Source organism: Leptonychotes weddellii, chromosome 4, assembly GCF_054177405.1.
Source record: "Leptonychotes weddellii isolate Sample4059 chromosome 4, ASM5417740v2, whole genome shotgun sequence".
Classification (NCBI taxonomy): domain Eukaryota; kingdom Metazoa; phylum Chordata; class Mammalia; order Carnivora; family Phocidae; genus Leptonychotes; species Leptonychotes weddellii.
The window spans coordinates 1,310,349-1,327,861 of record NC_138372.1 but is presented as its reverse complement, the minus strand read 5'-3'; the positions used below and the strand labels follow the sequence as shown (position 1 = coordinate 1,327,861).

The window sequence follows — 17,513 nt, the reverse complement described above, 5'->3', positions numbered from 1 at the left end:
GAGAGACTGTCCCTGAGTACTATAGTTAGTACTTAAGATCAGATTTGGGAAGGGGGGAGGGGAGTGGCAGGGGCTGGTCCCCAGAACCAATCTCAGAACTGACCCCCTGGCCTGGGCCAACGAGGCTCCCCACCCCCACCCCAGAGCCCGGCAAGTGCCCCTCACCACCCCAGCAGCCCACCACTCCCACCCAGAATGGCGGGCTGTGGGAGGTGGGCAGAGGTCTGGCCCTGAGTTTGGGCGGGTCTCTGGAGACTCAGCAGAGAAGGTGGCCTGGGTGACCTGGACAGGGAGCGGGTGGGGGTGTTCCACCTTCCTGTGGGGTCCTCTGCTGGGGTTGGGGTGGGGAGCAAGGGCCTGGAGTCCCTGACCCCACAGGCCACCCGGCTCTTCATGTGGGTCGCCGAGCAGGGTAAGGGTCTCATTCTGCAGAGGAAAGGAGCCTGGCCTGGGGAACCCTGGCAGATGCGCCCAGCCCCACCCGACTCTTCACTCGAGGGTGCTCTGCATGGACTCTGGGGTCTCAGTGGGGAGGGATGGGGACTAACCGCGCCGCCTCTACCCCAGGTGCCCGCCAAGGACTGGACATGCGCCCACCATGGGCACAGCCGTAATGTCGGCGCGGGAGCTCGTGGCCTGCCTCTGCCGGGAAGGAGACCAGCGCCTGGCCCTGGGAGAGCCCCTCCTGGCCACCGCCTTCTACCTGGCTGCCTTCAGCTGCCACGCCCCCTCGGCCGTGCGGAGCGTCAGAGCTGCCCTGGCTGAGGCCCGAGGGGCACCCGTGGTGGCCACCCTAGAGGCCTGGTGCCGCGGTGACAGCCAGATCCCCGCCATCCACTGGGACGGCATGGCGGTTGTCTCCCTGACGGGGACCCTGGCCTCCGCATTCCTGGCCAGCCTCTGCCCGGACCACCCCGCCGCGGTCCTGCACTCCCTGGCCAGCCTGCTGGCTCAGGGGCGCCACCAGGAGGTGGTTCAGCGCTGCAGCACCTTGCTGGATGCTGGCTCCCAGCAAGCCCTGGAGCTACAGCTGACCCGCGCCCTGGCCTGGATCCTGTCCGGGGTGCAGGTGGACGATGGCGTGGCAGACTATCTGCAGGCCTTTGCCTCCAGTGCAGACCGGACCGTGGCCTTTGTTCGAACCCATCAGCAGCCCTACCTCCCCGTGCTGATCAGCACCCTGCAGGACTGTATCTCAGGGCGCCAGGAGGCGGACAGCATTGGCCAGCAGGAGGCCGGCTGCCAGGGACTCCTGGCAGCCCTGGACCCTGGGGGCATGTGGAGTGACGCCCTGTCCCCAGAAGTCCTACTCCGCAGTGGCAGGTATGAGGACTGCCGGTTGGCGTGCAGCCGGGCCCTTGAGTCTGACCTGGCGGGCAGCCCACCCCAAGGTAAGAGTGCGGTTCTTGTCCCCCTAAGGGCCAGGGTGAAAGTCGCTCCCGCCATGCCTTCACGGCGTGCTTAAGTTCTGGTTATGGTAGGGTGGGGGGGTTGTTCCTGGGGTGGGGACACCACGGTGACAAGATGGGCAAGCCCTGTCCTTACAGAGCACCCAAGAAAAGGAACAAACAAAATATGTACTTTGAAAAATGGACCCTGCAAGGTGCTGCCCTAGCTGGGTGGTCAGGGTAGGCTTCTTGGAGGAGATGTCACTTGAATTAAGGCTAAAGGATTCCCAGCAGCAGAAACAGGACATGCCAGGTCCTTAAGGGAGAAAGAACTTGGGGTGTCCATGCCACTGAATGGAACCATAGTGGCTGTTGGGGGGCAGGAGCAGAGGGAGAAGGGGAGGCATGGAAGAAATAGATTTGGCTAAGCCCTGCTGGGCCTGAAAGGACTTAGCATTTTACCCCCAGAGCAGCGAGGAGCCATGGGAGGGTTTTGAACTGTGGAGTGAGGTTCTCTGGGTTGCATTTCTATAGTTTCTTCTGTCTGCTATGTACAAAGTGTGTCAGGGGACCAGAGTGATAACAGAAGCTGCTGGGAGGCCGGGAGGCCGGGAGGCCGGGAAGAGGACCAGGCCGGGAGGCCAGAGGAGCAGTCCCGGCAAGAGATGGCAGAGGCACAGGTGGAGGAAGAAGGAGGGTCAAGAATGATTTCAGGAGTTTGGCCACTGGGTTGCAGAGCTCAGGGGACGAGCAGACAGGGAAAAGGGGGCTACAGGGGCTTTGGACACACCTGGTTTGAGGTACTGCTCCTGTCTGGTCCCTTTACAGAGTCCTCCTTCTGGTGTGGGCGTGGGCAGTGGCTGGATGGCTGGAGAGCCCGAAGCCACACACCAGCCTACCACAGACACTCCAAGATCCCTCCTGGCCCGGTGGCCCTCTCTGTGCCGCTTCCCCGTGTGCACACGTGGGGATGGGGGCTACACCCACTTCTGAACTTGCTGCTGAGATTTCAGTGAAAGTGTGTATCAGACCCTTAAAATGGCATCACCCACTAAGTGCTCAAAAAGATGTCCCTTGAGTCAATCATGTGGACCATGTCATTGGGCAGCTGAACACATGAGCCTTGAGGTGAGAGGGAGCTTGGTTTGAAGAAGGGATTTCAGAATCCAACCCACAAAGAAGAGATTCAGAGTCAAGGGCTTAGATATGGAGGGAGTGGGTCAGCCACACACTTAGAGATGCGGAACGGCCATGCTAGCTGCCATTCATTGAACACAAGGTGGGCAACATTGTAAGGTTCGATGTGCATTCAATGAGAATGAATGCAACTTCCATGGGCAACCCTCCAAGGGCACCTGGAGTGTTCGTGGTAGGCTCCTAATGACCCACCACACTGCCCCCACAAAGAAGGACCCAGCAAAGGGGACAGGAGGACAAGAAGGAAGAAAATGAGGAGCCTGCAGGGTGCTGATGAGAGCCAGAAGATGCAGGTGTTTGCAAGATGATGAGGCACACGCTGCCATTTCCATGACGAGAGGACAGAAGGTGTCTATTTTCTGTGCCACATGGGGTTTACTGGTGACCCCAGTGTTTGTGTGTTGGGGAGGGAGGGATCAGACAGAGAGAACTGAAAAGTGAGTGGGCAAATTTGTTTCTGGAAATACACTAAACCAGATGCCATGAAGCCTTCCTACTATAAAAGGTACAAAGAGGCTCGACAAAGTCACAAAGAATCCTGAGCTTATGAGAAAGTAGGGTGCCCTCCGTGCCCAAAGCATAAACGTGCAGTGGGCTGTGAGCAGGGGTATTGAGGCTGGGGGCACTCAGCAACTCCCAGGGAGGAGGGACCTTCCACCTTAATGACCAGTAGAGACCCCCATCAAGACCGGAATTCCCAAGGCTACAACATCAGGAAGCAAGTGTGTTAGATAAGCTCTGCCCACCCCACCCCCCAACCCAGGGGAGACTGCCAGGAAGCTTGTCTGTCCTGCCTTGGCTCTGCAGTGGACAGGACCACCTTCCCTAAGAATCACTGCATTCCTTAGACCTAAGTCACTTACATCACAGGGAGTCACCCTATTGCCACCATCCACACAAACATGGCTTACAACATGAATAAATAAATGGCCTATAACAGACCTTTTACAAACACAGTTTCCTATAATAAATGTATTCTAATCCCAAGGTTACTTATAAGGGTCCTTGAAAACACTGAACAAACCCTGTATATTTGGGAAAGTGCTCTGCCCTTCTCAGTAAGCAGACATACTCTATATGAAGACAAGAATAAGTATAGTTTTAACTCAAATCTCCTATGGGTAAACATCCAAGCACCAAGGTTCCCTGAGTGGTTAATCTTCCCAAAGTGCCCAGGGCTACCATCTCTCATCCATTCAAGGTTTTTCATTAAGAATTACTGCAGTAGGTAGAAAGCATGGCCATGGTTGTTAAAGCTCCTCACAGCAAGGGGGCAGAAGTTGGCTTGGCCTCAAGTCTTGCTGGGGCCAATAGAAAATAGAGGAATAAACATGATGTCATGTGATTCTGGAGGCCATGCCTCAAGGGGCCCAATAAGTTCCACCTTCATCCTCTTGCAACAGCCCCCCCAGTGCCATGTAGGAAGCTAGATCAGTGAACCACAAGGGCACACACAGAGGGAGGCTCTACCAATGGCCAACACCAAGGCCTCAGGCCTGTGAGTAAGGCCACCTTACACCCTCTTGCCCAAGCCAACAGCTGGGTGCAGACATGAGGGACCCCAGGTAAGATCAACAGAACTGTCCAGCTCAACTCAACTCAGTCCAGACTGAGGAAGAACCATGGGTTCCTCTGGCTGTTGAAATGGTCATTGTTTTAAGCCACTACGTTTTGGGGGAGTTTGTTGTACAGTGATAATAACCAGTACAACTGCTGAGTCAGAGCAACAGTTCTTGATGCCTGTTTTAGCCAAAACTCAATTCAATATAGGAGTTATAATTTTGTGTTTCCATAATAATGTTATTCACTACCTTCATTAATGAAAGAAAAAAAGAGCATATGCTCATTGCAATGAATTCAGAAAAAGCATTTTATAACATATTAACACCCCACAAATTTAAACAAAGAATAGAAGGAAACTTACTTAATTGAAAAAATAATATCTATCAACACCTTACCAAAATATCAACTTAGTGGTTGATAGTAGCCTTCCATTTAAAATCAAGAATGTAGTAGCTGCCTACTCTCCCATTATCTATTATTGTACTAGAGATCCTAGCCAATGCAATAAGATAAGAAGAAAATAAATGTAAGACTAGAAAGGAAGAAACAAAGTTATTCCAGACAATATGATTAGCTATGTAGAAACCCAACAGAAACAACAAAAATGTATTAGACATAGGAACAGAATTTAACAGGATATACAGAAGCATTTATATTTATAGACACCAGCAACAAATAGAAACTTTATAATTTTAGCCTATACCATTTACCATAGCAACAGAAAATAATTTATTTCAAAGAACCATACAACTTTGTGGAGAAAATTATAAAATTTTATTAAAAGACAATAACAAATACCTATATAAATAGATATCCAATGTCCATTGTTAGAAAGATTTGATATTATAATAAGAAGAACAAAAAAACAATAATAGACAAGACGAAGAAGAGGAAGGGGAAAGAGATGAACAGGAGGTGGGGAGAGAGGTGGGGGAGGAGAAAGAGAAGATGGAGAAGAAGGTGGTGGTATAAATATTTACTCTACCAGTTAATACAAAGCTATACTACCCAATACAGAAGGTTATTGACTTAAGTGATGGATAGAAAGACCAATAAAACAAATTAGACAGGCCAGAAACAGACCCATAGGTATCCAGAACTTAATATGTGAGAGTGAGCATTACAAATCTATAGGGAAAGAAGAGGACCATTATTCAGAGGATGGTGCTGATTCTGGAAAAAAAAAAAAAAAGTAAATTCTAGGTGGATTATGTGATAGCTAAGTTTTATAGTTTCTAAAAGAAAATATAAGAGAATATCATTAAGATTTCTGTGGATAGCTGGACTTCTTAAGATACAAAAAGTGGAGGGACACCTGAGTGGCTCCGTCAGTTAAACATCTGCCTTCGGCTCAGGTCATGATTCCAGGGTCCTGGGATCGAGTCCCATGTCGGGCTCCCTGTTCAGTGGGGAACCTTCTTCTCCCTCTGCCTGCTGCTCCCCCTGCTTGTGCTCTCTCTCTCTCTCTGTCAAATAAATAAATAAAATCTTAAAAAAAAATACAAAAATTGGAAACAGTAAAGGGAAATTTGTTATGTTTGATTTAATTAAAAATGTTAACTTCCATTTTGCCCATAACTATAAAAAATGAAAAGAAAATCCACATCAGAGAGAAAATATTTGCAAAATATACAATGAGCAAAAGATTAATAGCCAGAGTATTTGAAGAATTCTGACATATCAATAAGAAAAAAAAAATCCAATATGAGAATTGGCAAAAGCATTTCCCATAAGAGAAAACACAGATGACAAAGAAACGTGAAAAATGTTCAACATCATAGTAATGATACGAATGCAAATTAAAACAATGAGATACCACTTTCCACCCACCAGGTTGGAAAAAAATTTTTTAATTAAATTAATCTAATTAAATAAATTGCCCTCACTAGTAATCAGGAAAATTAAAATTAAAACAATGATGAGGTAGTATTTTGTATCCTCCCATATTGTCACAGTTTTTAAGTCTACCAATAGAAGAGTCTGGCTTCCATAATAAGGGACTGGCTTGACCAGCCTGTGTCCCAATGATAAAATTTGGACAAAATACAAAATCCAATTGTTTGGAGGCACTGAACAGTGACCAAATGTGGGCAGAAACTGGAAGTTGACCCTTGAAAGAAGAGGGCTATACAATGTGAGATTTGCAGCCTTGCAGCTTTTTGCCTGAGGAAACTCCTCAATCCATGCTTTATCCACGCAGAACAGGAAGCTGCAGTTTTACTGGCTTGAGATGTTGTAGGACAGAATTCAGGTTGAGAAAAGTGGCTGGAAAGTTTAGAAGGAAAATTCTGAAAAGGAGGGAGCCACAGAGGGGACTAGACCCAAAACCTGTGTATTAAATCCACTTAAATCCTTGGAGGACCACTAAACTACACATCCGTGGGAGAGACTGGGTGGTCTGAAAGAGCAGCTGCTGGAGCCAGCAAGAACTACAAGAGCTAACTGGAGATTTTAGCTGTGCCTAGCAAAGATAAGACAGAATATGGAGTTCGATCCTATCCCATGTAACTGCCCGCTAAAACAAAATTCAGTCCTCTTCAGAGGAACATGGCTAAATCCAGAGTGTCTACAAAACACCAACCAGATGCCTAGTGTACAATTTTTAAAAATTACTAGACATGCAAAGAAACAGGAAATTAAAATGTGAGCCACCGTCAGGAGACAAGTCAATATAAACTGACCCCAAGATGATCCAGGTGCTGAAATGAGCAGACTAAGGACTTTAAAGGAACTATCATAGATGTATTCAAGAACTAAAGGAAAATATGGTCATGATGAATGAACAGATGTGGAATCTGAACAGATAAAAGGAAACTATTAAAAAAAAAGAATGAAATGGAGGTTCTAGAATTGAAAAATTCATAGCATAATGGAGAAAGCAGAAGAGTCAGTCAAGTTGAAGATAGAAATTATCCAATATGAAGAACACCAGAAAAATGAGCAGAACCTTGGTGACCTGTGGGACAATGTCTAGAAGCCTAATGTGTGTAACTGGAACGTCAGAAGCAGAGCAGAGAACACACTTTCATGTGGGTAAATAAGGAACAAATCCCCCCAGGGCCCAAGGGCTCTCCACCTACTGCAACTCCCTAGGATCCATGAACTACCGCAAAAATCAGGTGTAGAATTGTTTTGTTCAGGAGTTAGTAACTGACTGGAAAGGCCCAAGTCTCTTTTTCTTTGGCCACCAGGACTAGACAGGGTGACCTTGTTGGCTGGCTGGTTGGCTGGATGGTTGGTTGATCTCAGGATGCAAGATGTTTTTCTTTTTACATAACTCTGGGCTGTGGCGTGATGCTTACCCTAACAGAAAAGGGGCAGGGTCCCAGCAGGCTTGTTTCCATGCAGAAGTGAAGGTGTTTTACCCTCTCCTGTATTGGTGTAAATGTTGGGAGAAAGCTCTTTGAGAATTGTGAAGGACTCCATGCCAAAAGCACTAGAGTGGACGTTCTGAGACCCAGGATTGAGAATCACTGGGGTTCTGCAAAGCTCCCCTCCCCAGAGGTATTTTCCTAACCTGCAATGCAAGGGTGGGTGCCCATGATCTTGAGCTCCTGCCAGCACTGAGTTTTCTGGGATGCTCTCCACGGTGTGCACCTGCCTGGGGCCCTGTTGGGAAAGGATGGCTTGGTTTCGTTACCAGAAAGCCCCCATCCTCATGAGCACACTTGGACATGAGGTATGAGGAGGCGGGATGACGCTGTTGCTGATGGGAACCTCACTGAGTAAAAGGCCCCCCAGGGGCCCTTTTACTGTTCCAAGCACTAGACAAGCATTAATCCATTTCATCCTCATGGCCCTGTGAGTGCAGACCTTTTTTTTTTTTTTTAAGAATTTATTTATTTGACAGAGAGAGAGAGATAGTGAGAGCAGGAACACAAGCAGGGGGAGTGGGAGAGGGAGAAGCAGACTTCCCACCAAGCAGGGAGCCCGACGTGGGGCTCGATCCCAGGACCCTGGGATCATGACCTGAGCCAAAGGCAGATGCTTAACGACTGCGCCACCAAGGCGCCCCGAGTGCAGACCATTTTAAACCCCATTATAAAGCAGAAAAGGAAACTGAGGCACAGTGAGATCCAGTAAATGGCCCAAGTCCCCCACAGTGTAAGCAGCACTGGGTGTGCCTTTCCCTCTTTCCTGCACCTGACTGCAGTCCCTGTTTCAGAGGGAAGCTCTGGGCCCCAACATTGCCCCAAGATGGCAAGAAGCAAAGATGCTGGAGTAACAACCAGCCCCTCCCAAGGTCACAGGGTCAGAACCTCAGCACTAACCTGGGGGCGCTAATCCCAGAAGAGGGAACTCAATCCCCAAATCCATCATTAAAAAGTAAAGAGGTTTTGTAACTAAATGTCCTTGTTGGCCAATCGGTGAGGTTGACTTGGAACCCATGGGAAGAGAGCACTGCTGGGTAGGCATGCATGCAGCTGCCCGCCCCAGCTGTCCCTCCTGATTTCTGCTCTGTCGCTGAGGGTCTACCGTGGTGATGCAATGTCCTGGACTACTGGGACACTCTCGGGAGATGCCGTGAGATGCTTCAGAGGGTCCAAAGCGCTGGACGGTGGGGGGCTACAGGTGGCACCCTGGAGGATGTGACCCGACAGGCAGGACCAGTGCTTCTGTTTCTCTCCCCAGGTGAGCATCGGGCCGCTCTGCTGGTCACCCGCGCAGCCGCGGCCTTATTCCTGGACAGTGGCGCCCGGGACCTGCTTCGGGACCTGCATGAGGCCTTCCGACAGAGCCCCTCGAGGGCGCGGAGGCAGTTGGAGGCGGTGCTCTCCGCGGAGGACCGAGAGCGCGTGCGGGCTCAGGCGCAGGAGGCAGCGGACATGGGCTTCGCCCACTTCCAGGAGGCCGTGCGGAGCCGCGCTGAGCTCCGCGAAAACTCGGGCCTAGAGCTGCTGGCCCCGGTGACCTGCGCGCTCCGTGTCCTGCTGCGCGTTGCGCCGCCTGGGGTGCGCCGGGCACTGGGCACTCGCTTGGCCGAGTGCCTGCTGCTGGCGGGGGACGCGGCGGGCGCCAGGGCGCTGTGCGAGCGCTTGCTGCGGCCTGCGCGCCCCGAGGACCGTGCGGACTGCCGCATCAGGGCCCACACCGGAGACCGCGCGCCCCTGTTGGTGCTGCGCGGCTTCTGCGCGCTGCACGCCGGCGATGCACCGCGCGCCCGGGAGGACTTCCAGGAGGTGGTGGAGCACGCACCGCCGCACCTGGGCAGCTGCGTGCGTGCGCTGTGTGGCCGAGGGCTGTTGAGGGTGCTGGAGGGTAGCGCGTTCCTGGGTGCGCTGGACTATGTCACCGCCTGCCGCCTGCACCCCGAGGAGGCACTGCTCGTCGCCAAGGCCTATGTCCCCTGGAACCAGAGGGGCCTCCTGCTGACCGTGCTGCGGGAGGAGGGCCGCAGGATGCTGCAGCGGAGGCCAGACCTGGGGCTCACGGGCGCACGGGGCCGCCGGAGTAAGGCCGTGGAGATGGACAGCCCCGAGGCGCAAGAAGGGTAAAAACTAGCCCCGCGTACCCCTGGGGCTACTGCTTCATTCTGGTCTCCTGCGAGGTAGCTAGGGGTGTGTGTCTTCCTTCTTTACAGATGAGTAAACTGAGGCAGGAAGCAGCTGGGGGATTTCCCTAAATCATGGATGGCAGTTTTAGTGCTGAAGCCCAGATCTTAGGACTCCCAGCCACAAACAGTGTGATGCTCTGTGGGCCGAACTACCATAGAAAATTAAGAACTCAAAAATGGGCATGAAAAAATACAACTTTCCCATCACCCCACCGATGGCACTCCCTTCTAGTTGTTTCTCTCTGAGCACAGAAACTAAACTGAATGTGAACTCTATGTGCAAGTTATAGCCCCCTTTTTTTACTCAGTAGATCACGGACATTTCCTTTGCCTCTGGATTCCTTCTCGGGCACCCCAATCTATAGCCCGCCCTGTGACCATGCCATCATTCCTTGACCATTCCTAGAGCTTGCCCTTTGTTATAGCTAAACGCCTCCACAGTGTTCTGTCCTGAGTATGGACACAGAGGTGGGGTTTCAGGGTCAGAGAGCGCAGCCCGCTGTGAGGTCCTCGACTTCCGGAGCTGCCCATCTGCCCGTCTAGCCACGCGCCCAGCCCTGATGTTCGTTTTGGAATTTTTCTGCCAGCCTAATGGATGACCCTGCAGCTGTTTTGATTTGCACTTCTCTGGCTGCTGAGAGGTGACAGGGAGGTGTTTTAACAAAGCTCAAAGCACTGAGCTGGGGGCCTCCTTGGGGGCATGTTTGATGTCAGGTCTGCTGCCACCACCCACCCTGCGCACACACACACACACACACACACACACACTTTCTCTGCCTGCAGGTTGCTCAGTTCAAATTGCTTTGATGTGCTGGTGAGGAGGAATTGCACAAGATTGGGGGCCCTTTATACTTTTTGTCTCTGGGAATTGTCATAATTGGAGGCTCCAGCCCTTCTCCCAGTGGGAGCTCATTCACATTCCCAGCACACCAGGAGCATTCCAAGTGAAGCCTGTGTGTTCTCTAACTGCCTTGAACACACCCCTGAGCCCTGCAAGGCCAACACTGTTATCCCATTTCTACAGAAAAGGAAACTAAGGCAGGGTTGGCTTGTGGTCAGCCCACAGATGGAAGCTGTCTTCCATCTGCAAAATGCTTGCCACACGGGGTGGTGGGAAGATGGGGCAGAGAGTGAGCACCGAGGGATGTATGTCAGAGAGGGCAGCTGTGGTTTCCAGAGACCCCGTGTGTGAGGGTCCTTCCAGTAGGACCCCCGGGGCTCTGTGGCTGGGTGGGAAGGGAGCTGCCTGGACCAGGTGTGCGGGGATAGAATTTGCCTGTGGCCCACCTTCCTGGGCAGCTGAAAGGGGTGTAGACAGAGGCTTGGCTGCCTCTCCCCCAGCTACTCTCTCCACAGGGATGCCCATGGTGTGTACCAGCTGGCCACGCTCCTGGTGGAGCTGGACAGGGAAGATGAGGCTTCAAGCCTCCTGGGGGCTGATGCCCTGTACCGCCTGGGCCGTCTGGAGGATGCCCACAAGGCCCTGCTGCTGGCCCTCTCCCGGAGGCCCCACGCGGCCCCTGTGCTCGCGCGACTGGCCCTGCTGCAGCTGCGGAGGGGCTTCTTCTACGATGCAAACCAGGTGAGCAGGCCCCGGGGGGCCACAGCAGGGCAGATGGAGATGGGCCACAGCCCTGTGGAGGGCACGGGCCTCTGGGCCCCTCACTCTGCACCCCTCAGCCTGGACTTTGGAGCAGGTAAAACGTGTCTCAGCCCCGGGCTCTGCCACCTCCAGCAAGGCCCCCTCACCTCCCTGACCCTCAGTCTCTTCGTCTGTGCTCTGGTCTTGTGGGTTGTCCCGAAATAGCTGGAGCAAGTACCCCAGGACCCAGCAGGTCTCCAGCATGCAGTAGGTGCTTCATATTTGCTTTTGTTGCGTTATGAAGGAAAAGGGCCAAAAGTCAGGTGTAGACTGAGCTCTGACCCAAACCTCCCAAGTAAACTAGGCTTGGAGGTGACCCTGCCTAGGGAGGGGAATGGCAGAGAGGCCTCCAGGTCCTCAGTTCCTGCTCACCTCACCTCTCTCCAAGACCACCCTGCTTCCAGGAAAAGCAGAACTTCGCCTCCCTCCGGTGTTAAGAGGGCTTCGCGTTGGAACCGGGGTCAGAAGGTTATGTTCCAGGGGGAAGATGTCGGGCTTTGGGGCCTGTCAGCTTCTTCTGCTCTGGCCGGATTTGGGTTCCTGGTTCCCCTGCCCTGGGCCACACAGGCGGGAGAGGGAAGGATGCCCAGGAACCGGCGGATCCTTCTGCTCTGGGACCTGTGTCTTCAGCGAGCGGCCAGCAGGGGCAGCATCGGGTCTCTGTGGGACGGAGCCGCTCAGAGAGCCAAGGTTATGTCCACCCGGAGTCTCGCTCCACCCAGAGCGGGCACTGATCCCAGCGCATTTGCTCCTCGCCCGGTGCCCTCGGTCACCTTATGATTTGAAAACCCCCTTTCCCCGCGCTTCTCATTTGGACCTGCAGTGTGTGGGCCGGTGAAGCGAGAGCTCTACCTCCATGCCACGGAGGAGGTCCTCCGGCTCGGGGACACTGGGACCCCCCACCCCACCCCTCGCCGTGCAGCCCAGAGGAGCAGCCCCGCGCAGGCTCACACCTCGGGCCCTCCGCCTTCCCTGGGCTTAGCGCCGGGGACGCGCAGTCCCTGCCCCTGAGCCAATCCCCGCGGGCCACACCCCTGTACGCCCCGCCCCGGGCCCCGCCCCGGACGCTCCGGCTCTCGGGCCTCGCCCCGCGCGCCTCGGCCCCGCAAGGGGGGCTGAGGGTGGAGTGGGCTGGGCATCAGGCACAGGGAGGAACCCGGTGGTTGCCTTGCCCCTGCAGCTGGTGAAGAAGGTGGTCCAGTCCGGGGACACGGCGTGCCTCCAGCCCACCCTGGACGTCGTCCGCCACGAGGACCGGCAGATGCTGCGGGGCCACTGCCACGCTCGGGCCCTGGCCATCCTGCGGGCCCGGCCCAGCGGGGCCGAGGGCACAGCCCGCACCAGGGAGGCCATCGCCTACCTCTCTCTGGCCATCTTCGCTGCAGGTAGCTGCTGCCCGCCCGCCCCCGGGGTTCCCACCCTGTGCCAGGTACCTAGGGGCAAGAGGAGCAATGCGGGGGTCAGAGACCCGGCGGAACCAAGCCCGCTCTTGGTTCACGGGTGTGTCCGTGCGCTGGGGCCGCTCGCGGAGCACGCCTTGCCCTGAGGCCCTAGCTGTCCAGGTGACCACGCTAAAGCGTGGGAGAGGGGCCAGACTAGCTGGGACCTGAGCCGCGATCCTCCTGGCACCCTGGGCCCTGTGCGTAGGAGGGCCGCCCTTGATTGAGGCCATTCTCCCAGCTTGGCCCCTCTCCAACGGGGAGAGGCCCTTCCTGGAGATAGTGGGGTGTCTCTGTATGAGTGTAGCTGGTGTCCCCATTTGCCCAGCCAACCCACCCAGCACCATCCTGGGCGACAGAGCCTCTTGCAGTTGGGCTTTCTTAGCACAGGGCCATAGGGCACCCAATCTGGAGGGAAGGGACTTTCCCAAGGATGCACCCCGATTTCCTGGGGTGCATGGAGATTCAAAGCGTGGACTTCAGATGAGAACAGCAGGTGGACTCCTGGCTCTGCACTTACTAAACATCTCCTCACTTACCTCTTCTCAAAGTGGGTGACAGAGACACTGGCGAGGGGTGGGAGTGAGGATCACGTGAGCTAGTTCATGGACAGCGCAGGACTGGTGCCTGGTGCAGCAGAGCTCATGCCCTGCACACATTAGTGAGGAAGGGGACACGATCCAGAGCGTGCGTCGTTCTGTCCGTCACGGGACAGACTCACCGAGGGTGCTGTCCTTGGGGAGGGGCTTCTGTGCCCAGCATACAGAGGGCTCCTCCCTGCCCACGTGGCACCTTCCCACCTTTGACTATTCCATGTCCAGCCCCAAGGACCCGTCCGCCTCCTGGCCCCTCACCTGGCCTCACCTCAGATGCAGCTGCAGCGGCCCCTCCTCTCGAGACCCGTCTGACTCTCCACCAGCCTAGATGCCATCCTCACAGTTGGGCTCCCTGTTTCCCACAGCCAGTGCCCCCAGATCAACCCCATCGGCCCTCCAAGACCGTGTCTTGGTGCCCAGTGGTCTGTGAGCTCCCCAAGGTGGCCTCGAAGCTGGTTCCCCCCTGCCCCACCCCACTGTTGGGTACCAGCAAATGCTGGATGAGGGCAGACACGTTGTACCCACCAAGGCCCAGCAGCGGTCATGTCCCAATGCCACACCCCCCCTTCCTCCAGGGAGTCAGGCAGTTGAGTCCCTGCTCATCCGAGCCCGCTGTTACGGGCTCCTGGGCCAGAAGAAGACGGCCATGTTTGACTTCAACTCAGTGCTGCGGGCTGAGCCGAAGAACGTGCAGGCGCTGTGCGGTCGGGCACTTCTGCACCTGGCCCTGGGCCAGCAGAAGGTACCGGGCCCCACCCTCCCCGCCCGGATGGGCACGTGGGGTTAAGGGAACAGTGCTTTAGGGGAGGGGCACCTAGAAGAACCAGCACGGTCTTCCTTCTCAGCCCAAGCCTAGAGGGAGCAGGGCCAGGCCGTCCTGAGTGTGAGACGCCCATTAAAACCCTTCCTGCTCGGGGCTCACATCATCATCACACCTTCCATGGGAAGAGGCCCGCTGCCTCCCAGCCTCAGCATGGACTGTGCAAACCCTGGGGGCTACTAGACAACCCCCTCCCCCTGCTTAAAATAACAAGACCTCAGCTGCCTTCTTGGGTACCACACCCTGAGCTGTCTGCACAGAGCCCGTGGATTCAAGCGGTCAGCTTGCAGGGACAGGGGTGGGAGGGTACCCACACTGTCAGGCCCCAGGCGGGTGCTTTTCCCAGAGAAAACCTGCCCGCAGGCGGCCACAGCTGCACAGCCCTGGACAGGGGCACTTCTCAGCCGAGAGCAAGGTCACAGGTGAGTGGCTGAAACTGAGTGTCTGCCCTGAGGCTCTGCAGCCCAGAGGTGACCTGCCTGCTAGGCTTCTTAATTAAGGAGAAATGATGCCAGATGCCACTGAGGTGGGAGCCCCTAGAGGTGGAGCTGGCGTCTGCCCCTCAGGATGTCTGACACCCCCCTGCCCGTGGGCGCTGGCAGCCTGATTTCTGCTCCAGCCTGCCGTGGGCTCTCAGTGTGAGCCCTCCTCGGTCCGGCCATCCCTCCCTTCCCACAGCTCCAGTTCACTGGCTCACCATGCTCAGCTTCCTATAGCTCAGCAGAGGGGCCCTCCGGCTGCGGAGGGCAAGAGCTGGGCCGTCTGCCCCTTCTGGTATCCCCAACACCCAGGCAGATGCCCAGCGGAGGCGATTCTGCCGCCCACCCTGCCCTCCTCCCCCCTGCAGGAAGCTGTGGATGACATCCTCTTGGCTCTGAAGCTCGACCCCAGGAGTGTGGTCCCTGAGATTCGCTCTCTGAAGCCGGAGGCTCAGGCCCTCATCACCCAGGGCCTCTGGTCCCGCTGCCGGGCCCTCCTGAGCCAGCCGCTGGACACTGGGGCCCCCCTCAGCGACGAGGACGCCCGGGGCCTCCTAGCTGTGGGGGAAGCACTGATCAAAATCGATGCCGGGCAGCCAAGCGGACACATCCTGCTGGCAGATGCACTCACTGCAATGGGTATGCCCGGCCCGGGTTTGGGGAATGTGGGTGTCTGTCCCAGCCCCTCTCACCCTTGATTCTATTCTGTAAAATGGGAGAGAGAGCCCCTGGATTCAGTGCCTCCTGGGGTCTTTCCACCCCAAATCCTGATCCCTGTGACCAGGTCCGTGTGGGGCCTGGGGTGCAAGTGTCTTGAGCTCTCATTCACCTGTGTGGTTTTGCCTTCAGGGAGGAGAGACAAAGGAGCAATTTGGGGTTCCATAAAAGGACCCAGATGATTGGGGCTTCTCATTAGCTCATGCAATTATTCAACAGATGTTTACAGAGTACCTATGGAACACCAGGCCGTATTGTAGGTGGGCTTGTGTCAAGCCCCCACGTGCCCAAATCCCAAGAATATTACAGTCCTAATGTGAAAGGAGAGAGTTCTGTGCAGCCTGCATTTCCCTGACCTGTCACTGTCACCTCCAAGCCTGTGGAGGGCCCCCAGCCAGGCCTACACTGCCCTGCCGCCCAGTATATATTCCCGCAGGTGCTCAGGAGAGCCCCCTTGTGGTGACCACAGTGAGCATGCTCAGAGACCTGCTGCTCAACCTGGGGGTCTTGCACCCTAGTGACCGCCCATGACGGGCTCAACAGGCAAGCTGGGGCTGGCGTGGTGTCACTGTGTCCCCCTGCCCCCGGGCCTGAGCCCCTCCACCAGCTGGCCCCTCCCTGAACCAACACTGAGCAAGAGAGGCTCTGGCCAGCTTCCCAGCGCGGCGGTGGCCAGCGTCCCACCTCTCTCGCCCCCTGCCCCAGCACCTCCCTGACTGTCCTTCCTGGATCACTGACAGGCAGCTATGAGGAAGCTGGCGCCTGCCTGCAAAAAGCCCTGCAGCCCACCCCACGGTCAGAGGCGGCCCGCGCCCGGCGAGGCCTGCTCCAGCTCAAGAAGGGAGACGTACCCGCTGCTGTGCGGGACCTGCAGTGCCTGGCCGAGACGGAGGCCCAGGAGCTCAGCTTCCTGCTGCGGCGCCTGGAGGCCTCGGAGCGGCAGAGCCTCAGCCAGGTGTGCTCCGCGGAGCCCCCGCCCCCAGCGCCTCCCCAGCACCCCGGACCCCGCCGTGCTCAGGGCTGCTGTGCCCTCCCTGCTCCCCGGTTTCAGTTGGGGGCCAGGGGGGAGACAAGCCGGTTTAAGACAAGCTTAAACCCCAGCAACCTCCCGGCTTCTCTGCATGAGGCACCTAGGCCTCAAGGGACAGGGCCTGGGAGAGAGCGCAGACCCCTCCTCGGAGCCGGCCGAGCCAGCCAGGAGCACCTGGCCCTTGCAGGAAGCCCACGCCCAGCCCCTGGTCGGGTGAGAGCCTGGCAGGAAGGCAGCGGGCTGAGGCGGGCATTGGGCTAGGGCCATTGAGGCTGGCTGGCTGATTTTCGTTCCACTGTCTATTCGGTGGGACGGTGGAGCCGCTGCCCCACCCTGTGGGCCTCCCTCTCAGGGGAGACAGGGTGCAGGTGCCCTCCTGAGTGTGGTGGTATTGAGAAGACCCTACAACAGGCCAGTAGTGAAACGAGGCAGCACTGGAGGTGAAGCCATGATGGGACAGACAGGCCAAGGCGAGGGCCAGAAACGGGCAGAATGTCAGTGCAGCTGCTGTGGATGGAGGAGGGGGCGGGATGGGGGGAGAGGTTTCTGGGCCCAGTCTGACAGACGGAAGGGGCTGCGCCATCCACCAGCTGGAGGCAGGAGCCCCAGCAGGCGGGAGGAGAGGGAAGGTGGGGGACAGCGCAGAGAGGAATCCCCCGAAGTGGCTGCATTTCACCTGTGCGGAGGGGAGGGGAGGGACCAGCAGGAAGAGGAGGCCCCGAGCACAAGCCTTGGAGTGGAAGTGACTCAGAATCAAACCGCGAGTGGCCTGGGGCAAGTACCTTACCTCCTCACGCTAGCGTGTGCCCAGGACTCTAGGGGGTTCTCTGGGGACCCCGGAAGAACAGAAACCACACTGGTGTTTCAACCAGGGGGTTTAACAGAGCAGGTGGCTGCACAGGCCTTAGGGGCGGGAAGAGCAGAGAGAGCCCTGGGTAATGCAGGGTGACAACTGCCCCAAGGGGAATGGGTCATCAGGACCTGGAGCTCAGAGCAGAGCCCTGAGGAGTGGTCTGGCTGGGGTCTCAGCACGGAGACTGCTCTGGTTCATAGGACGGAGCTGGGTGGAGTCTCTGAGCCTTTATGAG

At 55.9% G+C, this 17,513-nt stretch overlaps 1 protein-coding gene across 1 annotated transcript in view; it reads left to right on the top strand.

Moving 5' to 3' along the window:
- The first annotated feature begins 613 nt into the window (after positions 1 to 613).
- TTC34 (tetratricopeptide repeat domain 34) overlaps positions 614 to 17,513 on the top strand; it is an 18,347-nt gene continuing 1,447 nt past the window's right edge. Inside the window, exons 1-7 of the mRNA XM_081816812.1 lie at positions 614 to 1,391; positions 8,781 to 9,639; positions 11,059 to 11,284; positions 12,525 to 12,729; positions 13,955 to 14,121; positions 15,047 to 15,317; positions 16,136 to 16,350. Of these exons, the coding sequence (XP_081672938.1) occupies positions 614 to 1,391; positions 8,781 to 9,639; positions 11,059 to 11,284; positions 12,525 to 12,729; positions 13,955 to 14,121; positions 15,047 to 15,317; positions 16,136 to 16,350 (2,721 nt within the window). The remainder of the gene's footprint in view (positions 1,392 to 8,780; positions 9,640 to 11,058; positions 11,285 to 12,524; positions 12,730 to 13,954; positions 14,122 to 15,046; positions 15,318 to 16,135; positions 16,351 to 17,513) is intronic.